Raw genomic sequence first — 15,665 nt, 5'->3', positions numbered from 1 at the left:
GACACATACATATGGAGTCTGAAGAGTTGGCACTGATGAATTTATTTTCAGGGCAGCAGTGGAAAAACAGGCATAGAGCACAGACCTGTGGACTAGTGGGAGGAGAGGAGGGGAAGGGGGATGTGTGGGGAGAGTCACATAGACATTCACAGCACCGTGTGTGACACACAGCCAGTGGGAACCTGCTGTCTGACGCAGGGAGCTCAAGACAGGGGCCCTGCCACAGGCTGACGGGCGGGGTGGGCTGGGAGATGAGAGGGAGGGGACATGGGTGTACCTATGGAAGATTCTTGTTGATGTATGACAGAAAACCACAGAATTCTGTAAAGCAATTATCCTTCAATTAAAAATTTTAAAAAACACATGATATATGAATAATATCATAAACCTACAGTTAGCAAAAAATTATATTTTGATATCATAATTTTATATAATATAATAAATAGTAATACTCTATTAATGTGATAACTTGGTTGATCATAAAATTTTTCTGGTCCACATTTCTTCAAATTCATTTATTAGATCATCAAAGTTTATACTTTTAGCAACTTTATTTTAAGTGATATAATTAAAAGTAGATTAGTTGCTCTTGGCAAATGAAAGATCACACATAAATTTTGGTGATTTTTAATTTTTAGAAGGATCTTTCTGCTGATGCAACTGACACTGGAACTGTTAAGAATATTTTATAGACTGTGACACCATTTGGATAGATTTCTAATAAATTATTTCAAAATATAAATTTTAGTATGTCTAAAGCTGATGCTTCTTATGGAAAAAATTTTTTAAAGATTTAACTCTTCATACACATTAATTTCATATGTGTTTATCAATCTAAATTTGTACAATGCCATTTTAATGTTTTCTCTAGCATTTCTTGTAACTTGTAGAGGTCATGCAAGAGACCAAAAGTCACTTGATGGTTTGTAGATAATTCAAAATGCCTATTATGCTTTCTATTACCGTATCTTAAATTACAAAGAAAAGTGAATTTTAAAACTGTACTCCTCATTTATCTGTTCATTTGAAGCTGCATATAAAAACAATGTTCTTTTCCATCAAATGCAGTAATCTTTATATTTAATTTCTATTTCTCAACCAGTGGATATTTGCTTTGCAATGTTGCAACAGCATTTAACATCAGAGATTCTAAACTCTTTGAAGAATCCTAGTATCACCGTGATATGCTATGTTACAGTGTCCACATGCATGCTTTTATTTTGTAATTTACTGGCGTTTATTGCCTAAGCACTGGCAGTTCTTAACTCCACGCTCAGGCCAGAGAGCTAATATTCTCACCTTGGGAATAAGAGCTGGGAAGAAGGCAAGCCAGCCTCCCGCCAGCGCCACCACCACTGCCACTTCTGTCAGCGTCACGTGACTCATCTGGGGCCCTGCACCAGCACCCCCACACTGCTCTGGCGGGAAGGTGCACACGGGCAGGAGCCAGCTATCTGGCATACACACAGTGCTGCGGGCCAGATCCCACACATTGCCCAGCGTACCTCCTCTCTCACATGCATGCTTCCTTGTTCCATCAGACTTTATCTCTGATAGACAAGGTCAGAGGTAAGATCACTAAGAATTTCAAGACAGCCACAGCAGAGCCCTGAGCTGTGTGTGGAGCCCCGTGCAGCTATGCAGGTCACACATGCCCTGCGTAGGCTTCACGTTCTGTCCATAGAAATGATGTGACCCTTTGTGTGAATGAATGTGGAGGGAGATCCTTTTGTGCCTTTGGCTTCCAATACTGGAAATAAAAACAGTGAGATGTGGATGAGATGTTATCGACCATAATTTGTTTCTCTGCCTCTAAACTGCTCTAAGTTTACTTTTTTATAAAAATGTTAGACACTAAGGCACTCCTTCTTTAGAGGGATTTCTTTAGTTTCAAGTAAGAGTTCCTTTTCCAAGATTCTTGAGAAAGTGGGAGTAGTATATCAGGACGAAATTAGCATTTATTGAATACTTATCACATGTTGATTTATTGTTGTTGTTCAGTCACTAAGTTGTATCCAACTCAGTGACCCCATGGACTGCAGCACATGTCCTTCTCTATCTCTTGGAGTTTGCTCAGATTCACGTTCATTGATTTGGTGGTGCTATCAAACCATCTCATCCTCTGCTGCCTCCTTCTCCTTTTGCCTTCAGTCTCTCCCAAGCATCAGGGTCTTTTCCAATGAGTCAGCTCTTCACATCAAGACCTAGATGGTGGGAAAGATAGAAGGCAGAAGGAGAAGAGGGCAACAGAGGATGAGATGGTTTGATGGCATCATCAGTTCAATGGACGTGAATTGGGCAAACTCCAGAAAACAGTGAGGGACAGGCGGGCCTGGCATGCTGCAGTCCATAGAGTTGCACGTGACTCTGTGGACATGAAGAGTTGGACTTGACTTGGCAGCTGAACAACAAAAACACTCTGCATATAAGTTAAATAAGCAGGGTGACAATATACAACCTTGTCGTACTCCTCTCCTAATTTTGAAGCAGTCAGTTGTTCCATGTAAGGTTCTGTTACTTTGAGACCTGCAGACAGGTTTCTCAGGGGACAGGTAAGGTGGTCTTAAAGAGAGATTTTAGCAAGTCTCTCTGACGGCAAAGACTTTGAGAGGCAGCTTTAAAAGTGCCCTGTGTGTGAATGCTGGAAGCAAATGACCTAGGTTCAAATCCTGACTCAGCGGGTAGTGGCTTCTTGCTAGACAAGTTACTTCTCAGAAGCTTAGTTTCTTCATATAACTAACGGGGACCTACCTCATAGGGTTGTGTAGAGGGTTAAATGAAAGGAAGATAACATGTAAAGCGCTGAGAACAGAGCCTGAAATTGGTGGCAAATGTCACTACTCATATCGTTACTGCTACCGTGTTACCTTGCCCACTCCACAGTCTCTCTTCACAGGTTAGTAGTCAGCAGAAAAGAAGGGCTTATTAGAGACAGACAGATAACAAGGCCCTTCTGGTGTTTACCTTCCCTAAAGTTCCCAGAGAAGGCCCTCTTGTGTATGATGTGATCTGTGATCTGATTCTTATCCTGGGCAGCCCATCTCTGTGGTCTTTTTGGATTTTAATGTTCTGCCAACGTGATCATTTTCTGTCTGGCTTGTATGTGTTACAGGTATGAGACATCTCTGTTGGATTTGGTTCAATCTCTGAGTCCAAAGACTGCTTCGAAACCGCGGCCCCATCGCTCCAGAGAAGCTGGGTCATGGAATCACAGTACTTGCCGACTCAGTCCTCTGAAATCAACCTGGAACAAGACCAGGGCCGGCAGCACCCCCGAAGACCTGGAGGAGAATCAGATTCTAGAAGATATCTTTTTCATTTGACGCTGAAGCATGTGCTGCAGAGTTTCCATCAGAGATGAGTGGGTGTCTTTATGTACCGATATAGGATTTTAAATTATTTAACTGTAATTGTGTCTCTCCTTTCACAGGGACCTATCTCACTAGTATCCTGTTATGTATGGAATTTAGAAATCATTCTAACAACCCAGGGTGTTTCTGATTAGACCAGTCAGTAGGTAACACATTAAGGGTGGGTGAGGGTGGAGGGCAGTAGCCTTTGTGTGCTAAGCAGAGATTAGAAAATTAACAAAGGACACAGACTGCATGGCAGAGGCCATTGTTTACTCAGCCTCATTCAAGAGTGTTTCCTTTTCAATATTTTGCTGGAAAAGTTGGGCTGTGTTTTGTACACAGGGAAAACCTTTCCACTGAAAGATGCCTCTGGTTTCAACAAAGCCCCTTTGTAACATAAGCAGTTTTGAAAACGTAGACCCTTTTACCTCTCCCCCCTGTTTTCTTACCACCTACCTCTTTGCAATGCAGTCAGTTAATTCTGAAGTTGGAGTCGGTGCCCTTCCCATCACAAGCAACACTGAGGGCCAGTCGTGAGTCAGCCTCTGCAGTCATCAGCCTTGGCAGCTGCCCACCCCATACCCTAGAGTGCTTAATGAGCTAGAGAGATCCACCCCCCACACCCCAGCCCTTGGAAACTGGCATTAGATTACATAAGAGAGTGCTACCCCAGTGGAGGCGCCGGCCAAAATGCTTGTTCTCCCATCTGCCATTTCCTTGGGTAAGTTAGAGCAGTCTCTCGGTATCTTTCCTTGATCCAAGTGTCTGTCTTATTCACCCTCGTGAACTTCCGTCAGTGGCTGCAGGCTCATAAGCTTCCTGGCCTCCCCTCTTTCCCCATGAGGAGCTAGAGCCCTGGTCGACCAGGCCTTGCGTGTGCTCTGCCCAAGGCCACTGTCTCATGGCCCCACAGAACCACCTCCTCTTGCCAGATAATGTTCCCCCCTGCTCTCCCACTGGGCCCCCCAGAGAAAGCCTGTGGAAGAATTACACCCAAAACTCTGATTCTCAGCTCTCCTGTTTGACAGAGCTCTTGAGCTGGGTTGCTCTGCCTACAGAGGGCTTTAGTGGACTCTAGCAGCATCCCAAGCTGACGGGCAGTATCGTGAGCCTGGTAGAGCCAGTGAATTGAACGCTTTCCAGTCCTGGGAAGCAGGGGGGGACGTGTATTACTCAATGGCTTTATTTGGTGTGGGGGGTGTTGCTTTTCTCACTGTCCCTTTCACCAACCCCAGACGTGAACTGAGACTGTCAGTCATTATTAGTAGCCAAGGTCAGAACATGCAGGGCAGCCTGCAATTAGTGAGAAACGTGGTTTCCTTGAAGTCTTTATCAAAACTAGATTATTTCAGCCTACAGAAGCCTTCCAGAGCAGCTTCCATGTCTGGATAAATCCAGATCTCATTGTCTTTTCAGACTGGGCCCTCTCACCTCGGCCCAGCCTTCCTTCACTTGCATCTTTTTGTCCTTTGGAGGAAGGAATATAGCCTGCCAATACCATATGCTCAATCTGAGGGAAATATCAGGTCAGGACAAACTAGCTATAGTCATTCAGTTGAAAATTATTGCAGATTACAGTCTTCTCTGAAAGTTCACCCCTGTGAAAGTAATTGAATCAGTGCCATCCCATTCCAAAAGCCTTTGGAAAATAGGCTTTTCTTGGTGTGGCAAAAAAAAGGGGGAGGGGTGAAAACAAGCTGAGAGCCCTTGGCCACTTTCTCAGTTAAAGTTAGATTTCTGAGCTATCTTTCTGTTCTCCGTGTGTCATGCCCACCTTAAGTACACCCAGATCCTTCAAATCATCCACAACCACACTTCCCCCTCCTGGACACCAGTGTCCTTACTGCTCTCTGGAGTGAGAGGATGCCAGAAAGACCACGAAAAGGCCTGTGATGTCTTCAAGAAACTTGTTTGCCTTTACAAGAATCATAAGTAGGCTCTAAACTAAAGGCTTTGGGGGTCACATGCCACAAAATGGAGTTTAACTGCTTGCTTACCTCTCCTGAATGAGCAATATGAAACAGCAAAGATGGATTTTCAGCAGAGCATCAATCAACCTGTTTTTCATATGCCACAGTCCCCCACCAGTTGCCTTTCTCTATCCTGTAGGCATTTCCTGGATGTCAGAGCAATAGGATGTGAATTTGTGTCTGGTCTAATGTCTTCATTATGAATTGAACAGTATATGTTAACATTTCAATCTGTGTCTCACTTTGAGATCTATATATATATATGTATGAAAAGGTTGTTGTAGAGCCTCGAGGCTTTTGTGGAGCCCGGAGGCTTAACCTAATTGCAGACTAAGCTACCAAGGGAGAGGGTCGGCACACAGGGATCTGCCTTTTCTCTCAGTAAGCGCTCCCGACAGTGACTGGGATGCAGTTACCCAGCCTCCAGCCACTTCCCCAAAGCAAGGCTGGACACGACACATGCGGGGGTTGCTGCTGGTGTTACCACTTCCCCACCCTGCCTCCCACCATTCTAGGAGAGAAACGCCAGTCAACATTTGCAAAATGGGGAAGGACAAATGCCAACAGATGCTCCTTAAGTAGGGCCCAAGGTGCGTGATTTCAAAAGCCAAGTCTGCCAAGGGAAAGGTTTTCCTGGCGGTCACCCTTCCTGGAGGCACGCTTGTGTTCACAAACCTGACCTCCATGGTGGGGGCTTGTCTAGAGCACCCCGAATGTTGTGGGAGGAAGGGGCTCCCTCCTCCTCCAGGGGCCCTCCTTTCCCTTGACTCTGCTCTCATATGAGAGATTTGCTGGTCTCAGACGCCAGGGAGGGGCCAGGCCTAAGGAGCAGAGCCAGATGAAGACTACCATCGTTAGGGTGGGGGCTCTGACAGACTCCCCCTAACTCACCCTCTATCCCCACCTCAGGGTATGTTATTTTTAATGTGGGCCAATGTTTCTTTTTATGAGGTTTTGTGGTAATAAATTATCTGTATGGCTATTTTCCCCATGTGGTTTTGATACTGAATTGCTCCTTGAACATCCCTCATCAGATAAGTGGAGTTTAGCTTGAAAACAAAAGCAGAGCCTTGGGTTATCACTTCACTTAGTATTTGTTAAAGCAACAGGAGCTTATGGTCAATTGAAAGAAGCCCATGTCTTGTAGGTTTCCTGGCTGACTCTAGCTCGTGCCCATCACATAAACACTAAGGCTATGTGGTCACTAGAATGGAGGATTCAATCTCTGTGTACTGCTGAGCCCCTTCTATGTCCCTTTTCACAAAACTGCTCAGTAAAGAACTGTCTTGGCACTTGGACACAGGAAAAATAGTCCTGGAGGAGAAAATGGCAACCCACTGCAGTAGTCTTGCATGGACAACCCCATGGACAGAGGAGCCTGGTGGGCTACAGTCCATGGAGTCACAAAAAGTCAGACACGACTTAGCGACTAAACAGCACACAGTTGACTTTAGGTGCTGGGAAAACACCAGCGAGGGCTCGCATGCCTGAAGTGCTGAGTTTTGAGATCACATCTGTGGATTCAACTAAGACAGCTAAAGGCCCTATCCTGTCCCTGCTCCCCTAGCCAGCTTGGCACCTCCCTCTGAACCAGGAGCCTTTGCAGCTGCTCCTCAGAGACAGAAGTGATGAGAGCAAAGTCACCACTCAAATGGCTCCCAAGCTGAAAATGAGCTAAGTGGTGTTTGACCCGATTGAAGTAAGATTACTCTTGAGTCTAGGAACAAGGCCTGATCCTCAGAGGAAGAATAAACACAGCTAGAGAGCCCACTTCATAAGTTAGTAACCAGCCGCACGGTTCCTTCTGAGTTTCTCAGATTTGCTATTCAAGGTGGGTTGTTCCTGAGCCCCTAGGGTTCCATTGTTCCATTCAGAACTGGGACATTTTACCCTCTCAGGCTTCAGCCTCATAGCTCACTCACATTCAGCTCCACCACATACATGCTCAGAATTGAGCAAGCACCTGGAAAATGTGTCTGGGTCCTTTTCTGCTCTCCTCACCACAATTCCATCACCTTCCAGAGTCACAGAAGTCTGTGGCTGGATTGGACCTTAGAGCCCATAAAATCCATCACTTTGATTTTACAGATGAATCAAGTTCAGAGAACAGTGAGCTCTCATATCCTGCCAGTGGTAGGTCTGGCCACCAAGCGAGGACCGCACCCTCCCCACCCCCGCCCCGCCTCCGCCACTGCAGGACATCACTCCTTTGATGTATGTTCGAAGATGAACGTTTTTAAGAATCTCAACTAGGATTGAACATTCCACCGCCATCTCTTGTGAGGTGAGCTTTTGTAGACTGCTTGGACCAAAGCGGGCAGAAACACAGCATGTCCTTTCTTCAGGGGATTTAGGTTGGTAACCCTCAAGGAGTGAATGCCACCGTCTAGAACTTCTTTCTGTTCATGGAGGTGGAAGCCATGGGAAGATTAAAGAAAATCCCTGGGAAAAAGCTAAATCCAGGTGGCATGATGGACATCACTGTCTTCTGTAAATAATAAAGGCTATTATAGCCCTAGTTTGGACTTCTTCTAAAAAGACAGTTGGCAAAATGAGAGTGAGGTCCACCTTCAACTGGCTGGGGGAAGTGGTAGATGTAAAACCAGTAGGAATGACCTATATCATACATTGTCAATAGGGCAGCCAAGTACTTTGACCATGACCTGCCAAAACCCAAGCTTGTCTTCATTGGTGGTTTCGGTCAGTTGAGTGGCTCCCCTGGACCCATCATTGTGTCACATGTTGTTGACCCCACAAAGGAAGAGAGTAACAGCACAGGTTATGGAACTAATTGGGCTTCCCTGGTGTCTCAGATGGTAAAAGAATCCACCTGCAATGTAGGAGACCTGGATTCGATCCCTGGGTTGGAAAGATCCCCTGGAGGAGGTCATGGCAACCCACTCCAGTATTCTTGCCTGGAGAGTCCCGTGGACAGGGGAACCATGGAGTCACAAAGAGTGGGACACGACTGAGCGACTAAACACAGCACGTGGAACTAATTAGACCTTATCCAAATCTCAGTTATTCTGCTTCCTAGCTGATTAATCTTAGGCAATTTATTAACCTGTAAAATAAGGAAGATAATGCATGCCTCATAGGAAGGTTATAAGAGTAAAATTCAATGAGATAATGTACGTGAGCTACTCAGTCATGTCCGACTCTTTGCAACCCCATGGACTGAAGCACACCAGGCTTCCCTGTCCATCACCAACTCACAGAGCTTGCTCAAACTCATGTCCATCAAGTTGGTGATGCCACCCAACCATCTGACCCTCTGTCATCCCCTTCTCCCGCCTTCAATCTTTCCCAGCATCAGGGTCTTTTCCAATGAGTCAGTTCTTTGCATCATTTGGCCAAAGTACTGGAGTTTCAGCTTCAACTATTTCCTTTAGGATTGACTGATAAACAAGAGTTATCTCAGTAAATTTCCCAGTGACTGGTAAACACTATAGTTTCAGATAGCAAATTGCTGGACTGAGTTTACTTAGAATTTGTGGGAGGAGGCAAAAAAGTAGGGAATTGTAACCTGGGCTTGGGAAGAATATCTAAGATGGATGGAGGATGGGGAGAGATGTGGTAGGTGGGAAAATACAGAAGCTGAATGCTCATTGGCGAGAAAGCTCAAGATGTGTTTTGAAAGAATGCCTTGGTGGTCCCAGCTAGTAGTTGAGGTTCCAGACAAGAACACATGGGCATGCGCTGAGAGATAGGCCAGGCCCAAATTGTGAAGACTGCTGGATGCCAGGCACTGGAGTTCCATCCTTCAACAAAAAGCCATGAACTATTTTAGAATCACTTGTTCAGAAATATCTACCATGCAGGAGTGTCAGGCTCTATGGGGGAGCGGTGGTGTGGATAAGAAAGGGAAAGAAGGAAACCAGTACTGCGTGCCTACTAAATGCTGAGCAAGGTCTGTAGATGCCTTACCTCATTTAATCCTAAAACTTGGGTGGCAATATCCCCCTGTTAGAGATAAGGAAACTGATCTTGGAGAGGTTAGGTGTTGGGCCTCAACTGCTAAACAGTGGAGCTAGAAGGGGCTGGGAGACAAGTGTCAAGTTCTATGGGTGTACTCCTTGTTCCATACAAGTCTTCCTCTAGCCTAAGCAGGGAGCACTTTAGGCAGAGACAGCTGTTGCACAGGTCAGATGAGGTGCTGGGAGACCTGTCACTCCATCCTAGGATTGGATAGAAGACTGTAGAGTGGAGATGCTGCTATTAGGATTAGGCTTCCTAATACCACCTCCCAAGATTGGACCGAGGGACAGCCCACCCAGAGGAGAGTTGGGACGGCAGATCAGACAACCTAGGATTCATGTCGCTTGCCAGGGACTGAGTTGGAAAGAAAGACCTTGAATGAAGTACTTAAATCAACCTTGCTCTGTTGAGAATGTGCACAAAATGAAGTCAGATTGCCCCTGGCTGGAAAGATAAATAACAGAGCATTAAGGAGAAAGTGATGAGCATGGGACACAGAAAAAAGTCAGGACTTGCTCCATTGAAGCTCGCTTCATGGAAACATTGGACGGGAGGGTTGATAAGATGCTGAACCCCAGTAGTGGCAACAGTGATATCAAAGAGGAAGATCTTACAGGAAAATAAGAAATTTCTACGAATCCTCATAATATGCTGAAGGGAATGTGAAATGGTACAGCTGTCTTGGAAAACAGTCTGTAAGTTCCTCAAAAAGCTAAACATAAAGTTACCATATGACTAGCAATTGTACCCCTAGATATAGACCCAAGAGAAATAAAAACATTGTTTAGTCGCAAAGTCGTGTCCGACTCTTAAAGTCTTCTCCATCTCTTTGCGGCCCCATGGACTACAGCGTGCCAGGTTTCCCTGTCCTTCACTATCTCCTGGAGCTTGCTCAGACTTATGTCCATTGAGTCGGTGGTGCTATCCAACCATCTCATCCTCTATTGCCCCCTTCTCCTCCTGCCCTTAATGTTTCCCAGCACCAGGGTCTTTTTCAATGAGTCAGCTGTTCATATCAGGTAGCCAAAGTATTGTAGCTTCAGCTTCAGCATCAGTCCTAATGAACATTCAGGGTTGATTTCCTTTAGGTTTGACTGCATTTGCCCTCATTGGAGTCCAAGGGACTCTCAAGAGTCTTCTCTAGCACCACAGTTTGAAAGCATCAGTTCTTCCGCACTCAGCTTTCTTTATGGTCCAACTCTCACATCCGTGCATGACTATTGGAAAAACCATAGCTTTGACTATATGGACCTTTGTCAGCAAAGTGATGCTTTGCTTTATAATTTGCTGTCTAACTTTGTCATAACTTTCCTTCCAAGGAGCAAGCATCTTTTAATTTCATAGCTGCAGTCGCCATCCGCAGTGATTTTGGAGCCCAAGAAAATAAAATCTGTCACTGCTTCCACTTTTTCCCTATTTGCCGTGATGTGATGAGACCACATGCCATGATCTTCATTTTTTGAATGTTGAGTTTTAAACCAGCTTTTTCACTGTCTTCTTTCACCTTCATCGAGAGGCTTTTAGATCCTCTTTGCTTTCTGCCATTAGAGTGGTATCATCTGCATATCTTGATTTCAGCTTGGAGTTCATCCAGCCCAGCATGATGTACTCTGCATATAGGTTAAATAAACAGGTGACATATACAGCCTTGACACACTCCTTTCCCAATTTTGAACCAGTCCATTGTTCCATGTCCAGACCTAACTGTTGCTTTTTGACCTGCATACAGGTTTCTCAGGAGGCATGTAAGGTGTTCTGGTATTCTCATCTCTTTAAGAATTTTCCAAAATTTGTTGTGATCCAAACAGTCAAAGGCTTTGGCATAGTCAATAAAGCAGAAGTAGTATTTTTTCTGGAATTCTTTTGCTTTTCCTATGACCCAATGGATGTTGGCAATTTGATCTCTGGTTCCTCTGCCTTTTCTAAATTCAGCTCAAACATCTGGAAATAAAAACATGGGTCTACAGAAAATTTTTTTCATGGATATTCACAGCAGCATTATTTATAATAACCAAAAGGTAGAAACAACCCAAATGTCTATTAGCTGATTAATGAATAAACAAAATGTAGCATATGGACACGTGGAATATTTGGCAATAAAAAGCAGAGAAATGCAACCTGCAACATGAATGAACCTTGAAAGCATAAAGCTAAGTAAAAGAGGCCAGTCAAAAAGACCTCATATAGTATGATTTCATTTACATGAAATGTCCAGATGGGCAGAGCCACAGGGACAGAGTCTATTAATGGTTGCCTAGGGTGGTAGGGGATGGGGGTAATGGAGAATGACTGCCAAAAAGTGTGGGATGTCTCTTAGGGTGATGAAAACTTTCTAAAAATTTATTTTGATGGTTGCATAACTGTGACTATACTAAAAAACCACTGACTAAACTGTACTTTTTAAATTAGTACATTATATGGTATATGAATTAGATCACATAAAGCTACCACAAGAGAAATGTCCTGGGGTATTGGTTACTGGGTGGCAAGGAGTGCTGGAAAGTCACGAGCAAACACCTCATCTCCAAGGCTCTGAAATGGCTTGAGTGAAAGCTTAGATTTGTGAGGTGTTGGGGAGAGCGATGCATCCACAATTGCTCATCTTAGAAATCAGCTTGTGAAGGAAGGAGAGACCAGAAGAGCAGATGGAAGAGAAAGTTCGGATCAGCTACAGGGAGCTTTTCCAAGTTAGGGGGGCCTCCCCTCGATTCCCAGACTGGTCCCGCAAGGTGTTACCAAGAATCCATGAGCAATTTTCATGATTTGAGAAAGACTGGTGGAAACCTTCTGTGTCTGCAGAGAAAAGCTGCACCGGCCATCTGTATTACTTCTTTATGTTGTAATTAATAAGTAAGTAATCTTTATTACTCCTTTATGTTGACCTGGAAGTCACTCTGTCAGGGTGTGATACCCTTGGTTATTGTTGGCGGGGGGGTCACCTCTGATTTGTGGCATATCTTTATCACAACGCATGAATCTGTGCTTAATAAACATGAATATAAATCTATATATGCGTTTCAGGAAACTGTTTCCCTACATGGGGTGCATGGGGGAATCATCAGAGGAGTTCCCTGGAGATTCAGAATTCAGGGACTGTTAGTAACAGGAGAGAACCAAGCCATGGATGGGAAGAAATTGCAATAGGGGACAAAAATAACGTCACTGCAGGGTAATGATGCGGGAGGGGCAGAAAGAGCCAAGGAAGAAGGACCGGAAAGGGAGGAATGTGTGTACAAAACCTCGGGCTTATGGAGTAGAGGCCAGTGGGTGTGCCAGGAAAGCCTCAGAAACTCATGAAGCTCTTCCCATGGGCCAGACTCAGGGCTGGGCCCTGAGGGTCTTATTCAATGGCCTCTTTTCATACTTTAAAAAAACTACTGCATGGGGTTCTTCTTGTAAGTTACCTCAAATCCTTAATGGAATGAGACTAGGCACACATCTGTGCACACCTAAAATTTGAGGGTGACAACATTGGCACCAATAATGCAATTGTTTTAACAAGACTTACCCAAGGTCGTCAGAGCATCGAGTGGAGCATCCCAAGTAAACAGACTTGGAAAGAGGATTGGGAGGGTCATTTCTCATGTCTCTGCTCTCCTACCCTCAGTCTCCAAGTAGCCCCAAGTCCTTCTACTTATTGGCCTGCCCACTGCTCACTTTTCTAGTACAATGGTCTGTTCGTTGACTTTCCTGTTCAGTGGCCCAGATTCATCCTCACAGGTGTGACTTCACCTCTCTCTGCTTCACTCTTATCTTTAAATGGAGATTGCAATGGAACCTACCTCACAAGGTTATTGTGAAGGTTAAATAAACAAATGTCTGGAGAGCGCTTGGCAGAAAATAAATCAGTGCCCAGGGAGGGTAACCTGTTATGACTATCCTCCAGAAAACTACCAGGATTGTCATCACATCACAGCCTGGCTCACGTGAGAGGTAGTTTTCTATCGCCCTTTGAGAGCCTGGACTTCGAGCACAACGCACAAGGCTCTTGGTGATTTGGCTTGCTGCAGTCTGGAGACCTCCAGCCCCCCTTTCCCGCTCTCTCTCTAGACTTCTGGGCTCCAACCACCGTGAGCTTCCCTCAGCACCTGAAGGCACTATAATGTTCGTTTCCTGACCTTCTTAGGAGCTGTCTTGGCCCTTGTGCACGCATCAGCCCTGTGTACGCAGTGGCACTGTGCTGGGTTGCCTATGTATCTGATTCCTCCTGTAGGCAAAGGTTGCATGACGGCCAGACTAGGATGTCACTCTTCTTCATCAATGACTCCCCAGAGCTCAGCGTGGCTGCTGGCACCTGCAGGCTCTCAGTCCTTGTTTCCCAGCTAGATGGACAGGGAAGGGGCTGGGAGGGAGGATGGGTAGGAGGGAGGGAGGAAGGGAGGGAGGGAAGACATGAAACAGAGCTGTGTTTCCAAAGTCCAGCCCTCTTGGCACTTCAAGGCTGCTCGCAACTCTCACGAGGGAGAGTGGGGCCTGGGACGCCGCCACTACACCCCCACACTGACGAGCCTTTTCTTTCCAAAAGAAATCTGAGATTTGTAACTTCCCGGCCTCAAGTCCAGAGGAGTCTGCAGTGCTTGTGGGTCAAGGAGCACACCCCTGAAAGAGACACCCCAGGTTCTCTGCACCTCACCCGCATCCCTTTCCACCTCCCCTCCCTCCCTGCATTCTGCTCCCCTTGCCACCCGCAGCCTTTGGGCATCTCCCGAAGACACACTGCTTCTTCCTGCCTGTGTGACTTCCGAGCCCCTCGCTTTCCGATGGATCTTTCCAGACCGGCCTCCGCTGTCTCTGCCGCCATGTTTTCCTGACTCCTTACCTCCAGGCAATCCTTTCTTTCAACTCCTTCCCTCCAGTATCAACTCCTTTCCGCGCTTCCGTTACAGCCCACCTTCCGGCTGGGCTGTATTGTTCTGTGGACTGCTTATCCGCCTGTTGGAATGTTAAGTGTCTAAATGCAGCCTACAGTGACCGCTTGTGAGCTATATACATTTAAGTAAGCTACTTATACCCACTAAGCCTCCCACGTGATAATTTATAGGATTATTTGTAAAAATGGAGATGCCATCCCTACCTTACAAGTTTGGTGCCTGATGTGCTGACCTAGCCCTGGAAACCAGCCCAGGGGAAAGCCAGACGATCAGGCCAAACTGTCCATGAATGTAGGGCAGGCAGGGTGTCCGGAGGAGCCCGAGGAGGCTCCGAGAGGGGGCTCCTTGGAAGAGAGGGAACTGGGAGGCCCAGGAGGGAAGTGCTCTGTTGGATTTGTGAGCAGTAGAAGAGGTGGCTGGCTCGAAGCCCGGGCCTCGTCTGAGATCTGGACAGGGCGTTGGCGCTGGCCTCTCCTGCCGCTCCTCCACAGTCCACAGCTGCCGACCATGCCTGGCACGTGGCTGGCACTGCCGCAGAGACCACAGCCGTGGCTTGGGCTGCCAGGAGGCCTGAGGCCCGCTGGGCGGCACACGTGCAGCAGTTGTAAACTTTGTCCTTCTCTTCCCCATATTTTAGCCACTTCCCAAGTGGTAAAGAATCCGCCTGCCAGTGCAGGTGATGTAAGAGACACGGGTTCAATCCCTGGGTCAGGAAGATTCTCTGGAGGAGGAAATGGCAGCCCACTCCAGTATTCTTGCCTGGAGAATTCCATGGACAGAGGAGCCTGGCGGGCTACAGTCCATGGGTTGAAAGAGTCGGACACAACTGAGCGACTTCACCACCACGACCAGGTTCTGCGGGGGCTTGTCTGGTGCCGAGGGGAGTGGCTAGAGGAAAGGAAGTCACTCCCCACCTCTTGTGGCTGCCGGTGGAGACAGGATGAACCCCAGGCCGGGTTGGTGGCATTCCCCTCCCAGCTGGAAGTGATTTAAGCTTGTTGGATTTATATAACACTGAGGAACGGTAAACTGTGTAAATTTGCTATGTTTTCCAGGGACAGTTATTTATGGAGGGGCATTTTTAACTCAAGTGCAGAAGTGTTAAATCATTATAATAAATCCATGCTATTCAGAATTTCTTACATTGTAATAAATTTTTTCTAAGCATGAATGAGAAGATCCATGCTTCCTCTAATATACCATTATGTATTTCTTCTCAAAATGACACAGCTTACTATATCAACTTGGAGAATAATAGAAGATTTACTGACTTGGAGGGGGAAAAAAAATGTTGAGTAGCAGTGAGTCTGAGAAGGGACTTGGGAGTGTGACCCCCACGCTGAACTTCTCTCGAGTCTCCGCTGGCTTCTTCCCCAGCCACGTGCAGCCACAGCAGGGGAGGACCTGGCTGGGGGCGCCTCCCTGTGATCTCCTGGCTGAGCCTTTGAACAGAGACATTCAGCCAGAAATCCAGTCGCCTTCTGTTCTGTCCT

General features: G+C 46.1%; 1 protein-coding gene across 3 annotated transcripts in view; it reads left to right on the top strand.

Annotated features, from left to right (window-relative positions):
- KIAA1328 (KIAA1328 ortholog) overlaps positions 1 to 15,665 on the top strand; it is a 440,823-nt gene that overhangs the window by 409,573 nt on the left and 15,585 nt on the right. For 2 of the 3 annotated variants that reach the window (XM_043889124.1, XM_043889126.1), the window contains one exon: positions 3,113 to 3,306. In XM_043889124.1, the coding sequence (XP_043745059.1) occupies positions 3,113 to 3,306 (194 nt within the window). Of the gene's footprint in view, positions 1 to 3,112; positions 3,788 to 15,665 lie in introns of those variants that run through there. The other variant, XM_043889125.1, reaches the window with a different exon arrangement.

This window comes from Cervus elaphus, chromosome 27 (genome assembly GCF_910594005.1).
Source record: "Cervus elaphus chromosome 27, mCerEla1.1, whole genome shotgun sequence".
Classification (NCBI taxonomy): domain Eukaryota; kingdom Metazoa; phylum Chordata; class Mammalia; order Artiodactyla; family Cervidae; genus Cervus; species Cervus elaphus.
The sequence above is the reverse complement of the archived record's forward strand: the minus strand, read 5'-3'. Positions and strand labels throughout refer to the sequence as shown.